Source organism: Acomys russatus, chromosome 11 (genome assembly GCF_903995435.1).
Source record: "Acomys russatus chromosome 11, mAcoRus1.1, whole genome shotgun sequence".
Classification (NCBI taxonomy): Eukaryota; Metazoa; Chordata; class Mammalia; order Rodentia; family Muridae; genus Acomys; species Acomys russatus.
In genome coordinates this window covers 30,254,129-30,266,301 of record NC_067147.1, presented here as the reverse complement: position 1 = coordinate 30,266,301, position 12,173 = coordinate 30,254,129, and the positions used below count along the sequence as shown (strand labels likewise).

Below are 12,173 nucleotides of genomic sequence, written 5' to 3'. Positions count from 1 at the left end.
ACAGAGAAGTAGCTAAGAGCTACATCCTGATCCATAGGTAGAGAGAGACAGAGACAGAGACAGAGACAGAGACTGAACCTGGTATGGACTTTTGGAACTTCAAAGCCCACTCCCAGTGACACACTTTCTCCAACAAGGCCATACCTCCTAATTCTTCTCAATTAGCATCACTTCCTAGTGACTAAGTATTCAAATATATGAGCCAATGGGGGTCATTTCTATTCAGACCTCCACTTTCCACTCTCTGGCCCCCATAGACTTGTAGCCATGTCATAATGCAGAAATGTTTTCAGTCCAACTTCAAAAGTCCTCATAGGCTATCACAATCTCAATATTGCTTTAAAGTCTGGAGTTTAAAGCCTTTTTCTGAGACTAATGGCAATCTCTTACTGTAATCCCATGTAAAATTAAAATGAAAAAGCAGATCATATTCTTCCAACATACAATAGCACAGAATATACATTATCATTCCCATGGAGGAAAGGAAACATTTGGACCAAAGCAAGACCAGAAACCATCTGAACAAAAACCTATATGACATAACCCATCTCTCTTCTGGTAATTAAAAAGTGTATTTTTTTTTCATGCAATTTTAGAGTTCCTCTATCCCTCCTGTAATAGTGAACATCAATTGTCACTTGATGGAATATAAAATCCCCTTGAAGACAAGCCTCCAGGCTTATCTGTGAGGGGTCATTGTTGTTATAAAGAAAGCTACAAATCTTTCAGGTTTTACCAATAAAGACTGAGGAGTCAGGTGCTGGGGTGAAAACCTACTAGCTCAGAGAAGCAGAGAAAGCACCTAGCTGACCTTCCTACTCAGCTCACATCCCGAAGGAAAAAGTCCAAAGCCAAATGCTAAAATTCCCAAGAACCCAAGGCCAAAAGCTTGCTAGCTCAGCTGATGGCCCAGGAGGAAAAGGCCTGCTAGCTCAGGAGGAAAAGCCAAAAAGTTCTTTCTTCTCCTCCACGCTGTCTTAAATACTCTTCTCTCAAAGTCCTTCCTTTCTACTTAATCCCTGCCAGCTGGTTCCTTCTCCGCCTCTTGACCTAGGCTTAACTTTATTAAATCCTGTGTACAGAAAGCTCTAGGATTAAAGGTGCATGTTAGAGCTGAGCCACACCATAATCACCTGTTTACAACAAACAGAAAGTTCTTGGATTAAAGATGTGTGTTAGGGCTGAACCAAAAGAAACAGGTTTTTACAGTTCACAATCTCAGGATTCACAGTGGGATCAAAAATCCTGCAACAGATTGTATAGATTATGATTAGGTCATAAGAAGGTTTGTGAAAGATTATCTTGTCTATGTTAATTACTGTGGCACCAGGGAGTGTGGTATTGCTGTGACAGGCCTGAGTATAATGTTTGTTGGAAGACTTTAAACTAGAAAAGCAGTTGAATACTTCAAGTGTGGCTTACTGGGACGTCCTAGTAGGAACATGGAAGACAGTGCTAAGGGTAATTAGAACTGTGAGGGCCAAGATAAAAAGTTTCAGAGGGGAAAAAATATTAGTAGGTGGCCTAGGGACCTTTCTTATGAAGTTTTGGCAAAGAATATGGCTGCCTTTTCCTTTGTGCTAAAAATCTGCCTAGGCCTAAATTGAAGAGTTTTGGATTAATGGCCTAGGTAGAGGAGATTTCAAGATAGCCTAGTATTGACTGTGTTGTGTGACTCTTGGTGGTCACTCTTATATAGATCTATAATGAAAAGGAGCAAGCTGGACAAAGAGAAATATAAAATGTACTGTTTGGTTGTTATGCCCAAATTTTGAGAGTCTCCCCAAACAGACCACCAAAGATCTGAGTCCAAATGCAATTGCCAGGAAGTCTTTATTGCAGATTTGAACCCAGGCCACACCTCCTCTTGCACTGACACAGAAGATGCAGGGAAGTGGCCCCGAGTCTCAATTAAGAGAGGTTTTTATAGGTTTTAGACAAAGAAATGGGTTTTACAGTATATGATTGGATGGCATTTGGGCAGGAAAGCTGCAAGCGGGGAGTTACAAGCCTTGGCATTGTGTGGTTGGGTAATAGGTACAGGGGAAAGTTGACCTATAGAAAAGATCAGTTGAAGCAGTCATGAGGACATTAGGAAGTTTGGCCTGGCTTCTCCTAATTGGTTGTTGCTATGTGCCAGACCATCTGCTGGTCAGCTTGACCAGCAGAGAGTATATTTGGACTTTCCCAAGGTAAGCTGATTGTGCTGCTAGGGAATATTTTTCTGTTTATATTACTTTGTGGTTTTTCCTGGAATCTGGGTTCAGCCCTTGGTCAGGTTTAACACAAAATGGAGTTTCTTTTTCAAAACAGAGTTTGTCTGGTCCTTACATTTGGAAAAAAAGGAGCATCAACAAGTATGACTGAGCTAAGTTCAGTGCTTAAGAAGGTAAACAGTTTAAAGAAATCCAGGTGTGGTGGGTCATTCCTTAAGTCCCAGGACTTGGGCACCAGAGCCAGGCAGACCTCTGAGTTTGAGGCCATTCTGATCTACAGAGCCAGTTCTAGGATAGCCAGAGCTACACAGAGAAACCTTACATTGAAAACAACCAAACCAAACAAAGATGTAAAGAAAAGCCTGACACTAAGTGAGATAAAGGGAGTGGTGACCTCAGGGTGAGACTCCACCTAACTAAGCTCCCAACTTGTGAATTTTTTAAAAAGGTTAGTCAATGATGAAAACCATTAACAATGGAAACTTGATGCAGATGTAATTGAATGAGAGAGCCTGTGTTCCAGCCACATCGAGCCGCAAAGCTTGACAGTTTTAGCCACATAGTGTTAGTGGTTGTTTTAAAATTGTTTATGTCGCAGTTTCCCTCTTAACTTGGCTAACACCTAAATAATTGAGACTGGACTGTGATATTGTTTAATAAGCTTCATGGCACAACAACTGAGCAATATCAATCTATTCTTAACACTGTAAACTAATCTGGCTTTCTCTTTGCCAAAAATCTGGCCTGGCTAGCAGGAGGGGAATGGAGACATGGTTCTGAGGAGAACTCCAGGTAAGTCCCACTTGAATGCTCCACCAAAGGCCCAAATCACTTGCAGTTTCACAGTCTCCACTGATGTCTCACGAAGCTTCTTCTACCTCCTCAGGGCTGTCCTCTGGCTGAGCAGAGCTTACAAAGGTAGTGTAGGGAGGCTCCAGTTGCCCCCAACATATGGTATGCTGCTAATAGATGAGGGAAGGCATGCTCAAAGCTTGTAGGAAGAAGGCTACTGTTTCTCAGAGGCTCTCTGTACTTCAGACACCTTGGGAGGTTGTGATACCTGTATAGGGAAAAGAATAGAGACGATTTAGAAATTACCAGCTCAATGCAGGACATGGTGGTACACATCTTAAATGCCAGCCCTCAGTAGATAGAGGCAGATGGATCTCTGTGAGTTCCAGAGCAGCCAGGGCTACATAGTAAAACTCTGTCTCAAAACAAATAAAACTGAAAAAGATATGACTAGCCCAGAGATCCAGGCTTGAGTAAAGCCTTCCTGTTCTGAAGGAAGGCTCAAGTGGCCCACCCTGCTGTCCTCACCTTTGGGTCTTCCTAGCCAAGGAAAACCAATTAGGCACATGGCTCCCAGGATCATGGTCCATGCCCTTCACTATGCCCAGGGCTTGCCTTGCCCTTTGACCACAGACCTCTCTAAAAAGGACATCCAGGGGTCTGGTTCTGAGGACACTTTAGGTCATTCTCCCCCACATCACTCCCAGGCCTGTCCCACTTACCTTAGGCCCAGCCTTGCAGAGAAGGACAAACAGGACAGAGAACACCAGGCCCTTGTTCAGGATGAAGCCACATGTCAGAACGATCACCATCAACGACTGGCCTGTGAGATCAAAGGCAAATGTGGGCCCTCTAGGGTTGACTTTACTGATTCTAAGTGGGCAGGGATTCTCTGCCTCTGTGGCTCTTAGGTTGGACCTGCTACCTGTCTTGCACTTTGAGAGAAGCCAATGGGGCTGCACACCTTCTACAAAGAAGGTCTTGACCTTTTCTATGATCTTCACCTCAGAGACACAAACTTGTTTTCTGTCTCTGCTGACTCCTCTCCCCCCATACACCTTATGCTTCCAGAACATGGTTACTAGTTCCTGGCATCTCCACCACCCACTCACATTTCTCCTGAGACTAATGGCTCTCCCTTCCATACTTCCCAACTCCTCAGCTGCTTTCAAAGTGTCTAGCTACTGATCATTCCCATGGTAGTATTTCCAAATACTACATTCTGGAAAGAGATGAAGACTCTTTGGCGGGGAGGGAGATGGCAGAGATATGGCTCTGGTGATACTGGTGGTACTGGTGATAAAGGTATTCTTGTGACATGGTGCTTGTATCACCCTTCAGAGTCCCACCTGTGAGCCTGGCCAAGGATCTCAACACTCAGCGTATCCCCCACCCAATCCATCATAGCTGAGCTACCTGCCTTCCCTGGCCACACCCTCTCATGCTTATGGTGCCTCTGGTCCATAGTGGCAGTCCTAGGTAGGCACTGGCTTCCTTCAAGGATGGACTATGTGGAAGTGTAAGCCAAATATATCCTTTCCTCCCCAAATTGCTTTGGGGTCATGGTGTTCTATCACAGCAACAGCAACCCTAACTAGGATAATGACCATAGGCAACTTGGGGAGGAAAAGTTTTGTTTCATCTTACACTTCCAGGTAACAGTCCATCACAGAAGGAAGTCAGGCTGGAAAATCAAGTCAGGAACCTGGAGCTTGTAACTAAATCAGAGGCCATGGTGGGGTGTTGCTTATTGGCTTGCTTCCCAAGGCTTGCTCAGCCTGCTTTCTCACCCAACTCAGGACTGTCTGCCTAAGGGGTGGCACCACCCACAGTGGACTGGACCCTCTCACACCAATTGACCATAAAGATAGTTCTCTATGGACAAGGTCACGGGCCACTCTGATCTGAGCAAGCACTCGTTGAAACTTCCTCTTCCCAGGTGATTTCTGGCTGTGTCGAGTTGACAATATTGCTACCAGGACATCTTAACATGCCATATGTTCCATCTTCCCTAACAGAGAAGGAAAAAAAAAAAAAAAAAAAGAAGGAAAGAAGGGAGGAAGCAAGAGAAGTGAGGGAAGAAGAAAGAGAAGGGGCATGAGAAAGAGAAGAAAAGGGACATAGGGAAGTGGGAAGGAAGGGATGGTAAGAGGGAAAAAGAGGAAGAAGAAATGTTTGCTTTAAACCTAGCTAAAACCGCACCTGGCTGTTTGCACCGGCCCCTCCAGACCACTCTCATCACAGCTGCGATTGCCCTCCTGTGGATGGTTAGTTCCTATTTCTCCTGCAATTCCTCCAGGCAGGGGTTAAAAAAAAAAAAAAAAAAAAAAAAAAGGCATGCAAGCTGCCATTTCTCAGCCATCTTGGCTAAAGGTTTCTCCCATCCCTGGAGGGAAGATAAAGGAAGCTGTCACAGGGCTGCCTCCTGTCCTTCCGGGTTGGGATCTGATAAAGCCTTCATCTTGTGTCGAGCCCGGTGCAGTTCTCATGCAGGATGGTGGATTCCAGGCATTCTCAATGGTTTTTCTTGTAGCTTTTAGGTTAGGACTTCAGCAAAAGTTCTGAGTGGAAATGGAGTGATGGGTTCGGAGAAGCTCTTTCCCAGTGCCTGGAAGCAGGTGGGGTTGGCCCAGGGTGAAATACAAATGGGACCTGCAATCCGTACATAGAGGAACCCAAAAACATGGCAGCTGTCAAATGCTGCAACAGAGGAGCCAGACTGACAAGAGCTTTACAGACACCCAGAGAAGGTAAGGGACTTGTCCAAGGCCACTGAGCAGCTTCCGGGCAGAAGGCAAGCAAAGTTCTAGGATCTTCTACTCCCTGAAGTGGCACATTGCTCTGTCGAGAGCTGCTGGTTTAGTCCTTGCCCAGCTTTCAGGAATGGGTCCAGGTTAAGGACCTGAGCTGAGGAAGGGGGAGGGGCTTACCTACACAGCTGAGTGAGCCTCTCCGCTCCAGTGGTGTGTGACTCTCCTATGGCAAGGCCAGGAGGTCTTGCCAACATGTATCCGTTTGGTTTGTTTTCGCTCTGTCAGTTCCTCTGGCGTGAGGGGACGGACGGAGCAGCACAGGGCATCCTCAGTGTTCCTCAGGCCCTCTGCTTTGTGTTTTATTTTGAGGCAGGGTCTGACTAAGCAACCCTGGCCCGCCAGACCTTGCTGGCCTAAACAAGAGATCTGCCTGCTTCTGCCTCTCTGGCACCGCCATATTGTGCCTCTGCCTTGTTTTATTTGTGTGGGGGTTTATTTCTTTGGCTTTCTCTCCCCCTCCTACCTTTTGAGACAGAGTCCCTCTTTGGGATCTGGGACTCACTAATTGGGCCCGCTGCTTCATGACAGAGCCTTAGGAATCCTCTAGTCTCTTCCCCACAGCACTGGGATGACAAGCAAGTGCCACCGTGCCCAGCTTTCTACAGAGGCATTGGGGATTGAATTCAGGTCTTCAGACTTGCCTGGTAAGCACGTCACAGACTTAATTATCTCCACAGCCCAGAAGTAGTTTAATGTTATTTGTTTGTTTCAGTTCTGTGAGTTGAATGTGGACCTCACATGCTGGAAAAATATTCTAACCCTGAGCTACTTGGCCAGTCCTTAACTCTATCTACAAATCCTAAGCAATTCAATTCAAGCCCAGGCCTGTTCCCATGAGAGGGTCACGTGTTCAGGTAACGCAAAGAGGGAGGCCTTGTGGTGATAATTACCTCCTGTCATCATAGCTCCCACAAGGGAAGAAAACATTGAGGACATTGAGGCCAAGGCACCAGGACCCATTTTCCACAAGCCACCTCCACACAGGGGTATCCAGGCTTTTTAACAGAGGATCCACCAGTGACGTCTCCAATGAGGAACATCTGAAGGCCAATGAACAAACCCTCTGCTCTTCAGTGTCTGCTCCTTCTCGGGTCCTCCTTAAGACTCCCCGAGAGAGGCCAGAGAGGTGCTCAGCATTAAGAGCACTGGCTGCTCTTGCCGAGGACCAACATGGCAGGCCACAACTATCTAACTCCAGTTCCAGGACATCTGATGCCCTCTTGTGGCCACTGGGGCACTGTACATACATGGTACACGGACATACATGCAGACAAAATATATGCATACATACATACATACATACATACATTTTAAAAATTAAATGAACTAGCCAGGTGGTGGTGGTGCACACCTTTAATCCCAGCACTTGGGAGGCAGAGGCAGGCAGATCTCTGAGTTCAAGGCCAGCCTGGTCTACAAAGTAAGTCCAGGACAGCCAAGGCTAAAGAGAGAAACCCTGTCTCAAAAAACCAAATTGATGATGATGATGATGATGATGATGATGATGATGATGATGATAATAATAATAATAATAATAAATGAACTGTCCATCTCTTATAGCCAGGCAAGGCTTCCAGTGGTAGGACTATATTACATTCATTTGAGCTGTTGGATCCCACAGAAATCCCAAGCAGCCCAGACTATTGCTAAGACAAAAGGCTGCTCTCTGCAAACTGACAGTGGGGCCCCATTGCTGAGGACAGCACCCACAGAACTAAACATGAAGTCAAGCTGGTGCTACATGGAGCCCTTACCCCTATGTTATAGTCTCTTTGGTGTGGGATGGTACTGTACAGGCTACTGAAAAAGAACTATGGATGCCACGGAATCTTCAACCTGGAATCTGCCCTATCTGCAAAATATTCTAGGAACTTCTGGGAGTACCCAACCGATATCTGATTTGACCTAAGGCTGACTCTGCGAGAACAAATTCATACCCAACACTGCTTGGGTAGGCAAGAACCAGAGACTAGATAGCCCAGAGACCTTGGGTAAACCAAACAGTACTGGTATAAAAAAAATCAATAAAATGATTATTAATATATTCTGTTATACTCAGAGATCAGTGCCTTGTCTAGCTGTCATCAGAGAGACTTCCTTCAGCAGCACGTGGGAACAGATGCAGAGACCCACAGAAAGACATTGTGCAGAGAAGGAGAGAGAGAGAGAGAGAGAGAGAGAGAGTATAAATTGGAAGTCTCCATTAAATTCCTTCCCTCTCAGCTCAGGGAATCTCTCAGAAGTGGAGGAGGAAAGCGTGTAAGAGCCAGAGGAGATGGAGGGCACCAGGAAGACACTGCTCTCTGAATCAGCTAAGCAGGCTTCATATGAACTCACAGAGACTAAAGCAGGAAGCATAGGGCCTCCAGGGGTCAGCACCAGGTCCTCTGTGTGTATCTTATAGCTATTAGCTTAGGTTTTTTGTTTTTGTTATTTTGGTTTGTTTTTCAAGCAGGGTTTCTCTATGTTACCATGGCCATCCTGGACTCTCTTTGTAGACCAGGCTGGCCTTGAACTCACAGCGATCCACTTGCCTGCCTCCCGAGTGCTGGGATTAAAGGCGTGTACCACCATGCCCGGCTCTAGCTTAGTATTTTTATGGAACTCCTGACTGTGGGAACTGTTGGGGTAACTTTCCCTTACATTGCTTGAGGGTGTGCCCCTGTATTTTCAATGGTCATTTCTGTACCAGCAGAGAACTAAATTCTGTCAGGATTTTGGTACTGTAATTTCCATGGCCTATCACCTGTTTTCTATATGTGAATGCTTGTTCTTCCTCCCCTGCCTGAAAGGTAAAGGTCAGGCATTCCCCATTGCCTAAAGGCAACCTAAGAGATGGCCTGGGTATCATTTTGGTGCTGATTGGTTTTTATATAATAAACAGCTGACAGCTGGACCTGGGGCAGGAAGTACAAGGGTGGGACTTCTGGGCAGCAAGAGGAAAGAGTCAGGAGACACAAGCAGACTCAGCAGAATGGAGACTTAGCGGAGCTGTCAGCAGGCAGTGAGAGCCACGTGGGGAGACAGGATGACAGCAAAGCCAAGGGTAAGTTAGGCAGCTAGTTCAGAGACCGTCCCAACAGAAGGCCAACAGCTTTAACCTATATACAAGTCCCTGTGACTTTATTAACAAATTACAAGGGAGATCTGCAAAAGCCTCAAGATAGAAAACGAGTGGGTCTCTGACTCCTGTGCCTGCTCTTAGGATTCTTTCCCTCCTGGAGGGTTGGCCATGTCCAACTTCAATATAGTCTTCCCTTCATCTTATTATATTTTATTTTGCCATTTTAAAAATATATGAATGAAGTTTAAAGAAAAATAAAAAACAATCACATCTTTGGCTAATAAAAAAAAAAACCCTAAAATTCTCAGAAGCAGATATTTTATTGGTCAAGCTAGGCCATTTCATAGTTCTACCAGGGACCTTTGAGAGGAGTGAGTCTGTGAGGGCCTAGCAGCTCGCTGATCTACAGAAGGGCAGTGTGAGTGACTAACTCCTGCGTCCTCCCTGGCACTGAGAGACAGTGGGACAAGTAACCAGCTGCAGGCTTGGCTTGTGGCAGATGGCCAGTGGACAGTTTCAATGCCAGATTCCACACCACCAGAAGCAGATGACTTTTGAGCCCACCGCATCTAACATCCTTGTCTTACAGACAAAAACTGAAGCACAGAGAATATGACTTTCCCAGAGTCACTCAGCGAGAGAAGGAAAGGTCTAGAACTCTCTCCATTACTCTGAGCTGCCTCCTTAAAGCAGCAGATGGGGGTCCCTGCCCACTACTGAGCAGGAGGAGACTCCACCTGGCAGGCTCCACTGGAGCTCACCTTGGCACTGTACCAGCCGAATCCGATTGTGCAGGACCACACCATTGTCAGGAGAGAGGTAGATCACACACTGGTAGAGCCCCACGTCCTGCTTCTGCAGTCCAGTCATCGTAACCTTGACAACAGCTTCAGTGGGATAATCCTCCAGGAAGTACCTCCCAGCCTGGGCCAGATTGAAGTCTCTATTTCTGGTGTTTGTGAGCACCAGGGTCTCCGGAGAGCCCGTGCTTCTGACCCGCTGCCAGGCCTTCAGGTTGAATGGGTATTTCATAATGTTGTAAGGACAAGTCACGGTCAGGTTCTTGCCTTCCAGAAGGCACTGCTCTTCTTCCTCACCTCCAGCTCGGAGCCCTGGAATAGGAGACACGTGCTTCATGGAGCCAACCTGCCTCTTGCATCAGCCACATAGGCAGTACATTAGTGACCCCAGCAAGCATGGAAGGGGCAGTTAGGAGTGCTGGAGCCATTCTGATGCCATTGATTACTTTGTGTGTGTGTGTGTGTGTGTGTGTGTCACATATGGCACAAAGGAGGCAAAACACCCACAACAGCTGACTGAATCTAGGTGGTGGGTTTGCAGTAAATATTTTCGTCTGCATTTTGTAGAGTGGAAAATGTTCATGTTGGAAAGTGACAAAAGGCCTTTACCAGTATTGCATCATCATTTCTATTCCTAGAAATGTGTGTGTGTGTGCAGGCAGCCATCCACCTGTCTCTCTCCTTCCTAACCGCTCCCTTCATCTCTCATAGTCCAAGGTCTCACTTTGTAACCAGGCTGACCTGAACTCAACATATAGCGGAGGCTGCTTCAGACTCAGCACAGTCCTCCTGCCTCAGCGTCCTGACTGCTGCATTTACAGATATGCACCACCATACCCAGATCTCTATTGCTTTCTGCTGTGGTCCAGACATGTGGTTTGCTGCCTGGTCCACTGCCCTTTCTGTTCATTCCTCCTACCCTCAGGTAGAATCCCCTTCAACCTCTGTCCATCTGTCCAAAAGGGGCATCCACCTGAACAACGCCAACTGCCTTTATCTTTTTCCCTTCTTGGTCTTTCCTGCTGTGGGCCACCTGCACCAGGTTACACTACCACCACCATCAACCCCCACAACTTTGACTACATATTTACTGCTATGTGTGAAATACTGAGCCATGAGCTTTCCATCCACCTGCTAGTTAATTTTCAGGATAACTTTCTTTACATCCATTTATGCTGCTCTTCAATCGATTGTTCCTTTATGGGAGATTTGCTTGCCAGGTTTTACCTCTAGGTGGGTGTCAGCACAGCGCAGTGGGTTGCCTAGTTACCATCACATCACTTTCTCAACTTCAACATGGACCTGCTGGGTCAGGATGGATCACCGCGGACTATCTCTACTTCTTCATCCATACTTGCCCATCTCTATGTAACACCCACCCTGGTCTCCTCCCAGTCTGTCTTGAGCAACAACAGTAACCTTCTTTTTAGCAACTACCTCCCCTCAGTGGCCTCCATCTCTCTTGTTGCCACCCTCTCTTCTAGCTTCCTCGCCTGCTTCTCCTTACCCGTGATGCAGAGCAACAGCCCCAGACATAGCAGAAATTGAGACATCGTCCAGGTCCCTGCCTCCTCCACCTGATGCTCCTTGCTGGCTGCGGTATCTGCCAGTGGCCAGAGATAAAGTGGCCGAGCCACTTACAGTTGCTGGAGCATGCTGGTCCACACAGAAGTTGACTGACTTCTGTCCCAAGGTTCTGCTGTTTTGTCCCATTGAGAAACCCTGAAGGTTACACGACAGGAAAAAACTGCCCAGGGAAATGCAGAAGCGGGAAAGGAGAGTACCCAGTATTTGTGACACTCCTTCCTGCTTTGATGTTACAATGTTGAGAAACATTCAACTGTGGCCGTCCTTCTCCACCACACCTGAGGTCCTCACAACTGTCCTACTCACTGCCTCTGGGCACCAAGACATTTTCCCATCCACTGACCTCTCGCCTCATTCTCCCCTAGCTAATGATGCTGAACATTCAGACCCACTTACCTTCTAAAGCCAGGAGACAAGCTGACGTCATTATTCAGACACCATTCACCTTGTTTTTCTGAGAGCATCTCTTCTTGTTGTCTGCGTTGTATGAGTGGTGTGGCCTGCCTTCCAGTACTCAAATGAAAAAGTGTCCACAACTTTGAGATCTGGAAAGGTATCCCAGCCCTAGGATGAGATAGTGTCCAAAGGGTACCCTGAGGCACGGGAGCCCTGGAACCTGAGAGGAGGCCTCCCAGGGGAAGGTTGCCCCTAAGCCCTGAGGGACTGAGGAGTTTTGGAGTCTGAGCCTCGCTCCTTCTTTGTTTCTTCTCTCCCCCTTCCTTCTCCCTCCTCCTCCCCTTCTCCTCCTCCCTCCTCCTCTTCTTCTGGTAGTGGTGGTACTGGTGGTGGTGGTGATGATGATGATGATGGTGGTGGTGATGATGATGATGAGTCACGGCAGGCAGTAACATCGCTTAATAGAGATTTATTGGAGGGACGAATCCAGGAGTGGCTGCCTCTG

General features: G+C 46.8%; 1 protein-coding gene across 1 annotated transcript; it reads right to left on the bottom strand.

Moving 5' to 3' along the window:
• Positions 1 to 2,339: 2,339 nt before the first annotated feature.
• On the bottom strand, positions 2,340 to 11,274 carry LOC127195169 (triggering receptor expressed on myeloid cells 3-like). The gene is made up of 4 exons (XM_051152589.1): positions 11,193 to 11,274; positions 9,647 to 9,997; positions 3,731 to 3,831; positions 2,340 to 3,276 (listed from the first exon to the last, which is right to left on the bottom strand). Exons 1-4 carry the CDS (start codon positions 11,236 to 11,238, stop codon positions 3,223 to 3,225), a joined length of 552 nt encoding a protein of 183 aa, XP_051008546.1. The 5' UTR covers positions 11,239 to 11,274; the 3' UTR covers positions 2,340 to 3,222.
• Between the last annotated feature and the right edge of the window lie 899 nt (positions 11,275 to 12,173).